The sequence below is a fragment of the Sus scrofa genome, chromosome 12 (assembly GCF_054392235.1).
Source record: "Sus scrofa isolate SSC_HxYL_T2T_F1_AM1 chromosome 12, Sscrofa_HxYL_maternal_Yorkshire_Landrace_v2.0, whole genome shotgun sequence".
Classification (NCBI taxonomy): Eukaryota; Metazoa; Chordata; class Mammalia; order Artiodactyla; family Suidae; genus Sus; species Sus scrofa.
The window spans coordinates 14,928,979-14,945,180 of NC_139394.1; the positions used below are offsets into that span (position 1 = coordinate 14,928,979).

The 16,202-nt window shown below is 48.4% G+C and overlaps 1 protein-coding gene, 2 long non-coding RNA genes and 2 other non-coding genes across 9 annotated transcripts in view; 2 read left to right on the forward strand and 3 right to left on the reverse strand.

Moving 5' to 3' along the window:
- Positions 1 to 130: 130 nt before the first annotated feature.
- LOC146398062 (small nucleolar RNA SNORA76) lies at positions 131 to 263 on the reverse strand. Its single transcript, XR_014822136.1, has one exon. It is a non-coding gene; the product is annotated as a small nucleolar RNA SNORA76 (small nucleolar RNA).
- LOC110255990 (uncharacterized) lies at positions 234 to 7,639 on the forward strand. 4 transcript variants are annotated; one of them, XR_014820960.1, is made up of 4 exons: positions 799 to 1,031; positions 1,305 to 1,350; positions 3,293 to 3,485; positions 6,572 to 7,639. It is a non-coding gene; the product is annotated as an uncharacterized LOC110255990 (long non-coding RNA). The 4 variants fall into 4 exon arrangements; XR_014820962.1 differs by having other exon boundaries at positions 3,297 to 3,485; XR_014820964.1 differs by lacking the exons at positions 799 to 1,031; positions 1,305 to 1,350 and adding an exon at positions 234 to 394 and having other exon boundaries at positions 3,297 to 3,485.
- Positions 291 to 15,320, reverse strand: LOC102164379 (uncharacterized). Of its 2 annotated transcripts, none has more exons than XR_014820966.1 (3): positions 15,137 to 15,320; positions 3,287 to 3,480; positions 291 to 377 (listed from the first exon to the last, which is right to left on the reverse strand). It is a non-coding gene; the product is annotated as an uncharacterized LOC102164379 (long non-coding RNA). The 2 variants fall into 2 exon arrangements; XR_014820965.1 differs by lacking the exon at positions 15,137 to 15,320 and adding an exon at positions 11,715 to 11,843.
- LOC146398063 (small nucleolar RNA SNORD104) lies at positions 457 to 525 on the reverse strand. Its single transcript, XR_014822131.1, has one exon. It is a non-coding gene; the product is annotated as a small nucleolar RNA SNORD104 (small nucleolar RNA).
- ERN1 (endoplasmic reticulum to nucleus signaling 1) overlaps positions 14,383 to 16,202 on the forward strand; it is an 81,269-nt gene continuing 79,449 nt past the window's right edge. The window contains exon 1 of the mRNA XM_005668695.4: positions 14,383 to 14,606. Coding sequence (XP_005668752.3) covers positions 14,556 to 14,606 — 51 coding nt within the window. The 5' untranslated portion in view covers positions 14,383 to 14,555. The remainder of the gene's footprint in view (positions 14,607 to 16,202) is intronic.

The following is a 16,202-nucleotide window of genomic DNA, read 5'->3' on the forward strand; positions in this document are numbered from 1 at the left end:
GACTTAACGGGGAAGGCACAGGAATTACCAGATACTGCAGGATCCCTAACATCTCCCCAAGGAATTTTAGCCTTGTCTTGGCTAAGGCGTGAGCCGCTAAACCCCACCTCCCACAGGTAGCCCGGCGCCGCAATGTTGCTCGCGGTTAAAAGGGCCGCCGCCGCGGGAACAGACGGCCCCAGTTATGCGCAAGCGCGTGCTCTGGCGCTGCAGCCTGACCCCCGGCGCCACGCGCAGGCGCAACGGGGGCTCAAAGGCAGCGCGTCGGAAAAAAAGAAAGACACCAATGCTGAGATCAATGCACTTTATTGAGGGGCTTTGGGGGAGGGTCGAAAGATTGGGATAACAACGAGATCCGACGTCCTCCCGGCCAGGATCTGCAACAAGGAGAAAAGTAGGTTAAGAAATGGGTATACCCGCTGGGCCATTTTTTCCCCCGCCTTCGCAGGCGGCCGGGCTCAGATTCCTGTTCGCATCACCCGCGTCAGCAGTCTAACACGTGCTTTATTGGAATGTCATCACCGCTGGCCACCCTCCTTCCACCCGACTCCTAGGCCCGGAGACCCGGGACAGCCGCTCCTTGGTCCACAACACCTAAGACCTTACCTCCTAGCTTCACAGTCGCTGAAAGGAAAGGGGCTCTGGCCGGGCTTCTACTTAAAGTAGCTGACAGGACGTGGTTGGGCGGGCTTTACTGCTATTAACCAATAGCAAGTGTCACTTCCGGCCACGTGTCCATAAAGTGGCCTAATGATTGGCCATGCTCGCTGAGTCCTCCAGAGTATAGAATGGCTATATGCCAACCATAGAGATGGGCGTCAAGGAAAGACTGAGAGTCGTTCAAATCCTAAATCCTTCTGATTTCTTTCCCCACCCAGAACACCGGCCTGTAATTAGTGCCTGTCTCTGTAGTACGCAAAACCAAACTTTATAAACTACAGGGCGCAAGTAATGCCTAATCTGTTTGAGATGCTCTGTGTCAGGATCTAGGCTAGCTGAGGCGGCAAAGTAGCCTTGTCCCTGAATTTAAGGTAACTTGGTTTTGGTAGAAAGAGCTTGTGTTTGAAAGACCAGTGTGTAGCCAGATCCTGACTTTGTGATGAATTTGCCAAGTGATCCTGATCACTTAGCCGTTCTAAACCTCAGTTTCGGGGCGGGGGGGGAGTATAAGGATTAGATGAATTAACGTCAATCACCTGGCACATTCTGAGTAGTAAACATTTAAAGGACTGGTAGGACTGATGTGGTGTGGAAGATTTATGTGATTGCAACACTTTAATGAATGCTAACATGGCTGTAAACAGGCTACTTTTGAACTCTAAGGAGAGAAGGCCTAACTTTGCACAAACTGTAAGTACTTGTAAGTATAGAGCATATACTGTGAGCCAGGCGTAATATTATTCCCAACTGGACAAGAAGAATATGTCCCTGACCTCTGGGTTTGATTTATTGGGAAGGGGCTGGAAAACAGACCCGCAATTATCTGGTTCTCTCTACTTCCTTTATATGTTTTCCTTAGGGATTTTTGTCTTTTCCTCCTAACTTAACAAGGAAAGTTTATTGTTTTATGTCATAAAGAAAGCATTTCAGGTTTCCAAAGGAGAGAGGTTGGGGGATGGGGGGATGCGCTGGGGGTTTGGGATGGAAATGCTATAAAATTGGGTTGTGATGGTCATTGTACAACTATAAATGTAATACATTCATTGAGTAATATTTAAAAAAAAGCATTTCAGCCTGAGTTGGTAGTTGAATAGGACTCTTATTTTCAGTATTTTCTATGTCTTTATTTAAATTTAAACATTCCTCTTTCCTCTTTGACCCAAAACTAATTCTTTTGGCAAGTGTTTTGTAACCTCTGTATGACATTTGACTTAAAAAAACCCAAAAAATAGGAGTTCCCGTCATAGCTCAGCAGTGAGGAACCGGACTAGTATCCGTGAGGATGCGGGTTGGATCCCTGGCCTTGCTCAGTGGCAAGTGCTGTGGCTGTGGTGTAGGCCGGCAGCTACACCTCGAATGTGACCCCTAGCCTGGGAATTTCCATATGCTGCAGGTGTGACCCTAAAAAAGACAAAAAATAAAATAAAAAACAAAGAACGCTCAAAGTAAGAGCGGTGGTTGAGTTTATTCATTCTTACTGAGGACTCTAGCCCAGGAGACAGCCCATCAGATAGCTCTGAGAAACTGTTCTGAGGAAGTAAGGGGGGAGCCAAGAGATATGTAATGTTTTTCCCCTACGAAAGAAAGCCGTGTGGGCCAAACTGATACGGATAAAGTAGAAGAGTTACACAAGTAGTTGTAGAAGTCCCAGTAGGGCACCAGAGATAGAGAGGGAAATTGAGGGAACTTTGGGAGACTGCGGTAAATCCGAGAAAGGCATCAGAACATCTTGGAATGAAGCAGACTTGCTTAACTATAAAACCATCAATAAAAGCACGAGATAGGCCTCAGGGCATTAAGTGAAAGATAAGATGAGGCCTGCATTCAAGTTCAGCGGGATAATGATCCTTGGGAGCAAGGACAGGAATTTAAGGGAAAGATGCCAAAGTAGGAGACCTTCACTGTACGGGAAGCTGAGGTGACTCAATGTATTTTAGCATCTGTTGCCGCCCTTGTGCTGATTGGAATAAGCACCCTTACTATCCTGGTTTGACCTCATAGGGTCAAGTCCCCTCTCACCGAAGGCATAGAAGGAGCTAGTGATGTAAGCCTGACCTCTACTCGAAGAATGAGGAAGAAGGGGTCTTTTCCCACTCCTCACTCTCCTTGGATTATAAAAATCTAGCCCCCCTCATCCTCCTCACCTGCCCACTTGCATCTCTCACAAGCATCCTATCTTAATAAATCTATTGCTTGCCTATCACTTTGTCCCTCCCTGAATTTCTTCTGTGCTGAGACACAAAGAGCCTCAGTAAGTCCAGACACCAGGTGAGTGGTTCTGATTTAAAGAATCGTGGGTTCACGAAACACCTCATAAAAGCTGACCTTCCCCTTATCTTCTCAGACTTGCTTATAGCCATGACACAGGTTCAATCCCTGGCCCAGGAACTTCTGCCTACAGTGGGTGTGATCCCCACCCTCCAAAAGGGAGACATGACATCCTCGCCAACGCTGAGGCTCAATCTCTGCCCCCTCTGATTACTCCTTCTCTCGCTCGCAGAGAAAACCACTGTCCTGAATTCTGAGTTTGTCTGGTTTTTGCTTTTGCTTCATGGATTTGTATCGTGTTTAGTTTGACCTGACTTTGAGCTTTATAGAAATAGAATAAACCGTAGCGGTCTCCTACCTCCAGCTAGTGTGCAGGCCGTGTCCGAGCCCAGCTCAGCTGATCAGCGTGACCTTGGAGGAGCTGCTTGCCATCTTCACCAGTGTGCTGGGGCGCTCGCCCTTTCTCCTTGTTGTTTCCCATCACGACGTGGCCGTCAGGGGTTCCAAGAAGCTGGAATGAGAGTAGTGCCTTCTCCGCCTCCAGGATGTAATCTGAGGTAAGAGGGAGAGTGTGAGGGGCCTTCACCTCCACCCTCCATCCCTTCCACCCATCACGATACACAAAGCAACCACACCTTTTTCTTTTCCTTTTTTTTTTTAAATCAGCATCATCATAATAAATAATATTTATAATATTTTTTAAAATGTTACTGAGGAGTTCCCGTCGTGGCGCAGTGGTTAACGAATCCGACTAGGAACCATGAGGTTGCGGGTTCGGTCCCTGCCCTTGCTCAGTGGGTTAACGATCCGGCGTTGCCGTGAGCTGTGGTGCAGGCTGCAGACGTGGCTCGGATCCCGCGTTGCTGTGGCTCTGGTGTAGGCCGGTGGCTACAGCTCTGATTCGACCCCTAGCCTGGGAACCTCCATATGCCGCAGGAGCGGCCCAAGAAATAGCAAAAAGACAAAAAAAAAAAAAAAAAAAAAAAAAAAAAATGTTACTGAGCTACAATGTTGTATTAGTTTCAGGTGAACAACAAGGTGAATCAGTTATACATGGGATTTTTCCGAACAATTTTTATGTCCTCAAAGTCTTCCTTAACCCTGTGGAACGAGAAGCTGCCACTAAAGAGGGCCCAGTGTAGGGCCTGCTTTCTTTTCTACTACCACCCCCCAATATAAAAATACAGCCAAAAAAAAAAAAAGGAAAGAAAATCAGAATATACTGCTTATATTCTTCTGTGACTTGCACTTTTTATTGCTTAAGGTTGGTGACATTTATGTCATTGTGTATAATGCGACCAGTAATTGCAGTAATGCAAACGGGTTCACTACTGCGTAGCCTCCCAGGACACAGTTATACTGCAGTTTTTACATCTCTTTAGATGTTTAAAATATTTTCCACTTTTTAACATTACAAACAAAGCTTCTCTGAATATTCTTGTGTGTGTGCAAAACTTCCTCTGGGGTGTGTCCACAGAAGTACAGTTAATGGGGAGGCACACTTCCAACTTTCTAGATGACAGCAAATTATTTGCCAAAGTGGGTGCTCTGGCTGCACTCCCGAGTTCTCAGCGTGGCGCAGCAGGTTGAGAACCCAACATAGCGAGGATGTGGGTTTGATCCCTGGCCTCGCTCACTGGGTTAAGGCTGCGGCATCTTCACATGCTGTGGTGGTGGCTGCCAGTGCGGCTCAAATCCAGCGCTGCTGTGGCTGTGGGTGACTGTGGTGTAGGCCGGCAGTTGCAGCTCTGATTCTGCCCCTAGCCTGGGAACATCCCTATGTCCCAGGTGTGGCAGTGAAAAAGTAAAAATAAAAAAGAATCTGCCCTCCCACATTGGTCTGCACCCTCACCAATTCTTGATATTGTCAGATTTTTAATATTTGCCAATATGGTGAGTGTAAAGGTATATTTTTAGTGTTGGCCATCGGCCAGGTGTAGTCACTTATATTGTCAATTTAGTCCTCTTAGAAATGCTGAGCCAACTTTTTTTTTTTTTTGTCTTTTTGTCTTTTTGTTGTTGTTGTTGTTGCTATTTCTTGGGCCGCTCCCGCAGCACATGGAGGTTCCCAGGCTAGGGGTTGAATCGGAGCTGTAGCCACTGGCCTACGCCAGAGCCACAGCAACGCGGGATCCGAGCCTCGTCTGCAACCTACACCACAGCTCATGGCAACGCCGGATGGTTAACCCACTGAGCAAGGGCAGGGACCGAACCCGCAACCTCATGGTTCCTAGTCGGATTCGTTAACCACTGCGCCACGACAGGAACTCCTGAGCCAGCATTTTAATCAGGGTTTATTGGTTGTAAATGATGGAACCCTACCTCAAAAATGGGGTAAATAAAGGAAGGTTTGGTCAATTAGGGAGAGAGAGCTGGGCAGGCTGATCCCATGCCAACTAGAATGAGAACTCGAGCCTTTTCAGGGCTCTTTGGCTGTATCTGGAGTTCTCTTGTCAGCATTTTTCTTTTGTCTTGACTTTATAGGATGGAGGCAGCTTTGCAAGTAGAAAGGAAACAAATCTCTTTTCATGGTCCCAATCTTTATTTTGTTTTTTAACTCTTTTTTTTTTTTTTTGGCTGCATCTGTGGCTTGAAAAAGTTCCCAGGCCAGGGATCGAACCTGAGCCACACCATTAACAAAGCTGAATCCTTAACCCCTAGGCCACTAGGGAACTCCAAGAGAGACCAAGCTTGAGTTGGTTGAAGTCACAAGGGTCAGAAAAGGTCAGCATCATTCCTTAGGTTGAGACCAGTCTGAGGCCTCAGCCATTCACCACCTGCATGGGGCCTTAGTTCCTCTAGAACAACTCAAAGTCTGTACCTGATTGTTATGTAAATCCCTTGAGCAGGAACTATGGGACTCTGTCTTTTTAGTGTTATTATCATTGATTTACAATGTTCTGTCATTTCTGCAAAGTGGCCCAGTTATACATATACATTTCTTTTTCACACATTATCCTCCATCATGTTCCATCACAAGTGATTGGACATAATTCCCAGTGCTCAGACCTCATTGCTTATCCACTGCAAATGCAACAGTTTGCATCTGCTAATTCCAAACTCCTAGTCCATCCCACTCCCTTCCTCTCCCCCTTGGCAACCACAAGTCTGTTTTCCGTGTCCATGAGCTTGTTTCTTCTGGGATTCTGTCTTATTGCTGAACGGTTGTTTCTTTCTTTCTTTTTTTTTTTTTTTCGGTCTTTTTGCCATTTCTTGGGCCACTCCCACGGCATATGGAGGTCCCCAGGCTAGGGGTTGAATCAGAGCTGTAGCTGCCGAACTACACCACAGCTCACAGCAACGCCGGATCCTTAACCCACTGAGCAAGGTCAGGGACTGAACCTGCAACCTCAGGGTTCCTAGTCGGATTTGTTAACCACTGCGCCACGACGGGAACTCCTGAACGGTTGTTTCTTGCTACTGTTTTCCTTTGCTCCTGCTTTCTCTCACTTCCCTCAGTTAAGACCCTTAATTCCTGAGACCTGTTCAAGGACAAGCATTGCAGCCAAGCTTAGATCACAGAATGGCTTAGGCCCATAACGGCTGCTCTTATGTCAAGAAAACCATGCCTGGTTCTCTTTCCCTGGAGACCCCCTGCCTGATCTGCTTACAGTCCCAGCTAAGAGGGTCTTCTGTTCCGCAGGGTGCTGACTGAGGTCTCTGGGGGGCTTGTTTGGGCTGGAACATCCGAAACGGCTCACCCAGGTGGCAGGTGGCCCAGAGCGATTCATTGGAACAACTCGCTTCTCCCCATGTGACCTGAGTTTGGCTTGGGCTTCTCCCAGCATGGCAGCTGGCTTCCAAGAGGAAGCCTCCCAGAGCAAGTCGTCTACAAGGAAGGAAATGGAAGTTGCCAAGCCTCCTAACCCTGGGCTGGGAAATCCTAGAATGCCGCTTCTGGTCAAAACCAGTCAGGGGTCAGTCCAGGTTCAAAGGGAAGGGAAACAGCCCTCCCTTTGGAGGGGAAGAGCCACCTGCGCATATACAGAGGGCAAGTATTGTTTGCGATCGCCTTGGGAAACTAGCTCCCGCCACAGAGTAGAGCGCCTGGCCTCACCTGGGTAGGTGCACAGTCAGGGGAGGGTCACCACATCTTAGCACATCGGCCCCTCTTGCAAGGCTGGCCCTCCTTCCTAATGGATCACCCGCTCTATGGTCCTGGCAGTGAGAACGGCTGAAACTAAGCAGGAGCTGGGAATTAGGGACGTGAAGAAATGCAGAAACAAGGGAAGTGCAGTTAAACGAGAAGAGAAATGACTTTCATTCAGGGATCAGCGTCCTTGCTCCTCCTCAAGGGATATACGTAATAGTACATCATCGGACTCAGATCTCCGAGTTGTTCTGCAGGAACTGAGACTTGCCCACCCAGGGGGATGGTGAACCCTAGCAGGCAGACCCCGCACCCGACGGAGGATGACGATTCCTGAAACATCACCCTGTTACCTCATCACCAACCAATCAGAAGAACGTCGTGCACCCGGCAGCCCTCCCCCTAAAGGCTGCTCTGAAAAACCTTTCCCTCAGGGCGTTCAGGTTTTTTGAGCTTGAGCCACCCATACCCCATGCTTGGCGCCCTGCAAATAAACACCATACGTTCCTTCATCACAACCCCTCTCAGTAAATTGGCTTTGTGGCACGGCTGGCAAGCCGACCTGAGTTCAGTTCGGTAAAACTGTCCCTTAAACATTTGATAAACTGCTGTTGAATTCCTTCTTCAGAGTCGTCTTGTCTGTGTAACTGCACCAGTCACGTTTTCCCGTCCGCTCTGGCAAGGTCTCTGGTATCAGCCCTGGTCCCCCTTCCTTTTCTTGCTCTAGATTAAGACCCAAATACACTCTTGGTAACTGTCTCTTTTCAAATGCCTCTCTCTTGCCCTAACTCTCCCCCGAAGCATAACTTCAGTCTCAACTCACTTTGCTGCTAGAGAAAGCCCAGCCTGACTTTGACGCCCCAACTCCATCGTCCCATCCCGCCTGCCCGCCCAGCCTCATCTCTGCATCTAGCAGTGGGGAGCGAGCATCTGCCCACTGCTCCTCGGGGTGGAAGGCGAGCACCAGCTCACTGATGCGTCAGCTGGGGCTTCCGTGGTGCTTTTCTTTTATCAGTTCTTTTGTTTAGGTCCTCCTTTCCCTCTAGAATTTCCTTCCCCCATCACGTCTGAGAAAAGGCTCAGCCCAGATACCACTTCTTCCAGGAAGCCCTCCCTGCTCTATCCAACCCACCCTCTTCCTTGCGCCAGACGCCTCTCTTTCTCAAACACCACGGTTCTCTTTCTGAGTTTATTCCTGCCTTCCTGCGATTTTCACAGTTGCCTTGGACATTGGTTCTCTCTGGGCCCGTCCCGCCACCTTTACCAACTGGCGAACTCTGCGAAATTCCCTCGTGGTACCAAACCCTTGTACTCAGGAGCCCCCGATAATATTTGCTAAAAGAATGGATAGATACATGAATGGGTGAACGGTAACCAGCCAGGCAGAGGTCAAAGATGATGTCATTTGCGAAATGAAGCTGACTAAAGTTTAGCTAACCTTTCTTTTTGCCCTCAAATTTGGTTACATCTGTGAATGAGCTCTTTGAGGGAGAAAAGAGAGAGAAAGAATAGGTAAGGTTTATATCTTGAGCCTTAAGAAACGTAGTCTGGAAGGAGGAAAAAGAGTAGAGAGACAGGAGGAAAGCCAGAAAATGGTCATATCCACGGGAGGAAGAGTTCAAGGAAAAAAAACCCCAAACTGTCAATGTACCTGGACTGCAGAGAGGCCCAGGGTGAAAAAGATGAAGCAAACCCCCTGGGATTTTTATAGGAGGAAGAATGTTTATGAGCTGCTTGAGAGAAGTTTCCAGAGAGTTCTGTGGAAGTAAGCCAGACCCCAGGGGATTAGGAGGGACTGGCCAGTGAGGAAGTGGAGGCATTCTGGGAGGACAGCCGTGCCACGGTGGCACCGAGCTGGCCCCTTGAGAATATGAAGATATCAATACACGATAAACTGGTACCACCAGGACGCTTCACCATGGTGGCCTATCGACTTGGCACAAATGAGTGTAAAATATAGCTGCTCACGGCAAGAGAACAAATAGTCAGGATTAGACTGAACGCCCTCCCAGGGCAGAAACCCCAGGGGTGACGCTCACTCTTCTCTCCCAGGTGGCTGCTCTGCCTTTTCCTGGTTGTTCTTTTGCATAACCAACCCCCAGATGAGATCAGGAGACTTATACGCTATGTGAGGCAATGCCTTTTATCAGCACATGTTTGCACAAACTTCTGGTTGTTAATGGTATTCCAGGGACACGCCAATCTGGGCTCCCGCCTGACTGTATTTATAGTCTACTTGATGGTACCTTGTCATGATGCTGGGAGAGGGGCAAGAATAACAACCAGCTGGAGTTCCCTGGTGGCTCAGCATGTTAGGGATCTGGCGTTGTCGCTGCTGTGGCTTGGGTTCGATCCCCGGCCCTGGGCACTTCCTCAGGCCATGGGTGCGGGGGGGTGGGGGGGACTGGCTGTGGTGGGACACGATGTAGCATCCGTGATCATCTCAACAAACTCTGAAGGTATGCAGACAGCTGGGTTCTAATCCACATTGTGCCTCTTACTAGCTGTGTGTTACCCACCTGGCTGTTAAGCCATTAACATTTTTTTCTTTTTTCTATTTCTTTTTCTTTTTCTTTTTTTTTTTTTTGGCTTTTTGCCTTTTCTAGGGCCGCTCCTGAGGCATATGGAATTTCCCAGGCTAGGGGTCTAATCGGAGCTATAGCCGCCAGCCTACGCCAGAGCCACAGCAACACTGGAGCCGAGCTGTGTCTGCCACCTACACCACAGCTCACAGCAACGCCGGATCCTTAACCCACCAAGCAAGGCTAGGGATCGAACCCACAACCTCATGGTTCCTAGTGGGATTCATTAACCACTGAGCCACGATGAGAACTCCCAGCTTTTAAAATTTCAATGTGTCATCTGTAACATGGAGCTAAGAACACCAACCTCATAGAACTGCTGTGAGGATTACATGAGATGGTTCTAGAAAATGTGTGTTGGCACAATTCCAAACAACAGCCAGCAGCCAATAAATGTTAACTGCAATAAGAAATGATTATTTTTGCAGTACAAGAAAGTGTTCAGTGGGTTGGATTCTGTGGTAAAGAGAAGTTCTTCAGGAATTCGCTCAGTGGGTTAGGGATCCGGCGTTGCTGTGAGCTGTAGTGTAGGCCGGTGGCTATAGCTCCGATTGGACCCCTAGCCTGGGAACCTCCATATGCCATGGGTGCGGCCGTAGAAAAGACAAAAAAATAAAAAATAAAATAAAAAAAAGAAATAAAAAAGTGTCTCAATCTTTTCAAATCCAGTCATCCCAGAACAGGAGGAACCAAAGGTCTATTTACCCAAGAACCAAACTGCTCACAGTGACAGCGGCTTTTTGAAAAATTCCCCTAACAAATTAGGACACAAGGGAGATAAATATTTAGCTTGCTACCAGAGCTTCTTGCTTCATCGTTCTATTTATCCCTTCACTCCCCTGCCCCACGTGCCGTAAAATTCAGGTCTGTTTGGAAGCAGTAGCAGCAGCATGGAGATCACTTTAAAAATGTCAAAGTGGATTTATTCTGATAAAGACACTGTTCCTTTGGAGTCTTCCTGCATCACAGCGGGTTAAGGAGCTGGTGCTGCTGTGGCTTGGTTCGATGCTGTGGCGCCAGTTCAGTCCCTTGGTCTGGGAACTTCCACAGGGCACAGCCCAAAACGACAACAACAATGACCTCCTTCCATTCTGGTTTTACCAGCTTTTCACGTCTTCTTCAAAGAGAACTATCCTCTCACTAAAATAACTATCTGCAAACCAACCTCACAATCATTTTTAAATGAAATTTTGAAGGGTTTCAGACAGGATTGAGAGAGGCACAAAATTTTGAAGGCGGGATCATACTTTCTTCCACTAGAGGGCGACATTTGCTAAAATAAATAAAGGGGATTAGCAGGCGCAAGGAATTAACACTGGACATTAGGAAAGAGCTGGAGTCTAGGGTCTTGGCTGCCCTTCTCACCTGCGGAAACTGGAAAACACAGTCTCCACCCCACAGGGCTCCATCCCTGGAGATTCTGAATCCGCAGGGGGAAGAGGGCATGAAAAGGATTGGAAATCTATTTTTAAAAAGCTCTCCAAGTTTGGGCACTACTGATTTAAACAGAAGTGAAAATAAGGTTTTAACTCACTTCGGCCCATGGCTCCGCCTCCCCTCTGGATATATTCATGTCCTGTCTGCTCCAGTTTTTGCTGAATATATATATACATATATATATATATACACACACACACATATATATATATATTTTTTAACCTTGGTGGAAAAAGGACTTATCTTTATACCAAGACCATGATCTTTGCCCTGTTTAGAGGATGCTGTTTAATACAATTCCCAGAAAGGTCATTTACTACCCATTTTCAGGTCTTTTATATGGGCAGGCCCACTTCAAAGGCATCCTACAAAACATTTCCATTTCTGTCGGTATTTATCAGTGATGCCAGCTTTTCTTAATCATAAACAAAAAGCTATCTGAAACAATACTTGACGGGGAGGAAGATTGTGGGCAGTGCTACCATAAATAAAACCAGAGCTTATCAGCATAAGTTACCAATCAAATGGAAACGTGCCCAAGACATGTGAACTGATTAAGGGTAGAATAATCTAACTGGTACATAAGAAATCCTGAGAACCTGTAACAGTGCAGTTAAGGTCTGGAGAGTTGATCCAACCTCCAAATTGGAGGTTGAGAACAAGATAAATAGACCTACCTGGCCCAGGCTCCTTGGAATGGATTCTTTTTTTCCTTTATTGGATCTTTAAAATGGATTTATGAGTCAGATTGAGGTAAGCATTCCCCTTTGTGTTTCATCTGAGTGCTTCCAGGGTCACAGTGACATTTTGAATTGTAAAAGGGCTGCCAGAGTGCCAGCACAGAAAGTTCCCCTCCTGGACTTACTCTATTGGAGAAAAAGCACCCGAGAAGGGATGTGAAAGCAGTGTTTTCCAATCAAGCTTCTTTTTTAACTCAACCCTGTGGTCTTACAGATCCTGTTGTTGCTTGTAAGCCTGACAGATAATAGTCATTAAAGAGCTCCTCCCAATTTCTGTGGGCGCCTCCCTGGCCACCTTGCCTCGCTGCTGAGGAGTGGTGAAGCTTCGGTTTCTGCGCATCCCTTAGCAGCTCCAGGCCTCTCTGCTTGCATTTAGACACGAAGATGACGCTTTTCAAAATGTGTCTACCACTTTCACCATTGCTCAGCTCCACCCTACTCTGAACCTGCCATGTTGGTTTCTCCAGCATTGGGAGGGATTCGTCCCTAGACCGTGATTCAGGCATATGAGGTTGCCAGTGGGGAACCTCGTCGATGAGACCATACATCTGGTCAGTCCCCCACTACTTCTCTCATTTATTTAGTTGGCCAAGCAAATGGCATGCAGAAGTTCCTGGGCCAGGGATCGAACCCTCACCACAGCAGTGATCGGAGCCACAGCAGTTGCAACACCATGTCCCTAACTGCTAGGAAACTCCTATTTACTTTTAATTATTATAGTTTTATAGCTGCACCTGCAACATATGGAAGTTCCTGGGCCAGGGATTGAATCCGAACCTCAGCAACACCAGATCCTTTAACCCACTGCTCAGGGCTGGGGATCGAATTTGCTGTAGTCAGGTTCTTAACCCACTGTGACAGTGGGAACTCCTATATTTAATTAATTATTATTATTATTATTATTATTTTTTTTTTTAGGGCTGCACCTGCAGCATGTTCAGGCTAGGGGTCTAATCGGAGCTGTAGCCACCGCAGCTGTAGCAATGTCAGATACGGGCTGTGTCTGTGACCTACACCACAGCTCACGGCAAAACTGGATCCTTGATCCACTGAGTGCAGCCAGGGATCGAACCTGCAACCTCATGGTTAGTAGTCGGATTCTTTTCTGCTGCGCCACAATAGGAGCTCCTAATCAATTTTTTATAATTGCAGTACAGTTGCTTTACAATGTTGTGTTGGCTTCAAGTGTATTGCAAAGTGATTCAGATATATACATACAGTCTTGGAGCTCCCGTTATGGCTCAGTGGTTGACGAATCCAACTAGGAACCATGAGGTTGTGGGTTCAATCCCTGGTCTTGCTCAGTGGGTTAAGGATCTGAGCTGTGGTGTAGGTTACAGATGCGGCTCGAATCCCACGTTGCAGTGGCCCTGGTATAGGCTGGCGGCTACTGCTCCGATTAGACCCCTGGCCTGGGAACCTCCATATGCTGCGGATGTGGCCCTAGAAAAGACAGATATATATATATACACAGTCTTTTTCAGATTCTTTTCTGTTATAGGTTATTATAAGATATTGAATATAGTCCTGATTACTTTGCTTTCTCCAGTGTTGCTTACTACTTTCCCCCAAAGCCTGAAAAATCTGTCATATGAGCAAGATGGGAAAAATTAGAGAAGTTGCTATTCTTTTTTCCTTTTTCTCCTAGAATATGGAAATGTTGTGCTCTGGAAATTATTTTATTCTCTCTTGTTACAATGTCCTCTCTCCCTGCTTCCATCTCAGTGGAGGGCGGCATGGGACCCAAGGACCAAACAGCTGCCTGTCTCTTTAGATCAGGTTAATAGCCCATAACCTTCAAAAAGACCTTGTATGAGTCCTCAGCAAACCCACTCCCGTGTGGCATATGTCAAGCTTCACATCTACAAATGCCACACAAACACATATGACATCACAGCTGAAATGGTTTCCTTCTTTGCTTGTAATTTTTGGCGAATGAGTTGGCCATGGTTATTCCAAAGGGAACATGGTTGTTGGACATAATTTGAGGGGAATTCCTGAGGGGAAAGAAAGGGAAGAAAGGGGGCTTTAGGCTAAATGAGACACAGCTAGAGCATCCCAGGACTGCGAACTCAGAGACAGCCCTTCGCAGAGCACAAGTTCTGGGTTTGCGGGAATCGCCTGCTAGAGTCTGATCCTCACTCCCGAGCTCGCCAACGATCCCTCCTACTGTCTTCTAAGGCGTGAAGACGAAACAGGGGTTCTGGACACTTGGCATCGCCACACTCCTGCTCTTTCCTGATCAAGTATGACGTAGCAGGTCCCTCGGCGACCGAGCCGCCTGGAGCAGGGGGTGAACCCGCGTGGCGAGGTTGCTGGCCTCCCCTATTCCTCAGACAAGCTCCTTGACTGGGTCACTCAATGTCCCTAGACGCGGGACCGAGGTGTCTGAACGTCCGCTCCCACAGCTGGTGCTGAAGGACCCACGGACAGTCAGAGGGCCGCCCCGCCCATGGCCCCGCCCACCACCACCCCTTCCGCGCTAGCCCCGCCCCAGTCTGCCCCTCAGCCCCGCCCCTGAGCCTGGGCCCCGCCCCATCTCAGGGCCATCCTTAGGCTGGGCCCCGCCCCGACCCCGCCCCGACCGGAAGAAGCGCCGGCTCCAGGCTCTTATACGGTGGGGAATGGGGGTGCCGCCACCGCCTAGTCAGCTCTGCGTTCGCTGAATCCCGGCCGCAGCCGCGCTGTCGTCGCGGCGCCCCCGCCCGGTCCTCTGCCCGCCCGCCCGCACCGCCCCTCTGGAGCCGGCCGGCCTGGAGCCAGGGCCGAGTCCTCGCCATGCCTGGCCGGCTGCTTCTGCTGCTGGCGTTGCTGCTGCCCGGTCCCGGGGTGAGTGACCGGGGAGCTTGGGGTGGGGGGCAGCGCAGGGAGGGCCGGGGTCCGAGCTGGGAGTACGGTGACGTCGGCGGCGGCGTCCCCTGGCTCGGTGCGCCCCGGCGAGGGCGGCGCCGGGAGCGGAGCGACGGCCTCTGGACCGGCCGAAGTGGCGGCCACGGCCGGCCGCGCCGAGGCGTCCGCCACCCAGGGGCCTCGCGGGCCAGCGCGGCTGTCACCCGCAGCGCCTCCTGGGCCGCGTGCTCTCTGGCGCAACTTTGTGTCGCCCCAGCGGCACCTCTTGTCTCCGGAAGGCCCGGGACCCTTGGGAGCCGCCCCACCTGCCGGACCCTTCCCACAGGTGGGCGCCTGCCCTGCCTGGCGGTGGCCGCGGAGAAAGGGCAGAACGGGCCCTGTAATCAAGGGGGAGAGAATGTGTTGCATTTATTATCCGCGTTTGAACTTTCCAAAATGCAAGAACTTTGGGAAATGAAGGCAGCTGGAAGGGGGTAAGCAGTTTTAGCCCAGACCTCGATTCTGCTTACCTGCTCCAGGTTTCTTGGCATTGGAGGCAGCGGGCTTCCTTTCGGGCAGCAAGCCTTGGTGAAGTAGGTTAAATGGTGGGCGTTGGAGTGTTTTTCAAGACCCCCATATGGGACAGCGGTGAAACCTCTTGGAAACTTCAAACGGAAGGTCTCCACCTCACGGGAGAGCACCATGGGACTGTCTGAAACGTCTTTTCATTTCTTTTCTGGAGAGAAGAGCCTGGGTTGCTCTTCTATTTATTTAACTATTTCAGGCCTTTACTCAGGCTGTGGATTTGGGCACCGTGGCTAGGAGGACATTTTGTGGACAGATTTGGCTTTTTTTTCCCTTCTGGCTGGAAGAACCTAAATGAGCGAGTGGTTTAAAAAAAAAAAAAAAGAAAGAAAACAAAACAAGAAACTATTGTTCAGGATGTGGGCATGGCGCACTGGAGCAGGTTCTGTTTAATGACCTCCACTGTGTACTTTCTAATATGGTATATCAGGTACCAGATGTCCGGATGGAGGATTGGCACGTGTGTACCTGAGTGCCACAGCATGAACTTTTCCGAGGTTGTGCATTTTCGGTAAATAATAGTCTGCTCTTGAGGTAACAAGCATTTGGAAACAGCTGAAGTAATGTGAGGCCCCCTTTTTCAAATGCAGCGTGTTTTTTTTTTTTTTAAGGAAAGTTTGTACACACTTCACAATAAAACTCATGTAAGTTCAGTTTCTTATCTAAGAAAAAAAATTCACTTTCACAACTAGGGTCAGGTTTTGAACTTGAACATTTTATCTTGCGCTGGTTAACTGCTGCCTGGCATCTGTTCACAAATAATAATGTAAAGGGAATGACCAAAATGTGTGACCTGAGAGTCATTCCTTCCATATCATCAGGACTTTGTGTGTATGGTTTTCTTTGCCACATCTTTTCATTTGCTAATCTTTCACTGGATTCTCGTGTTTTAGTTTTTGAATAACTTTGGCTAAAGAGCCAAAACTATTTAGCTTTAGTTAGGACTATAGTTTCAGTTCATGTAAATATTTCCAAATTGTATTTAGAAATCCAGACTTCTCTGAGTTCATG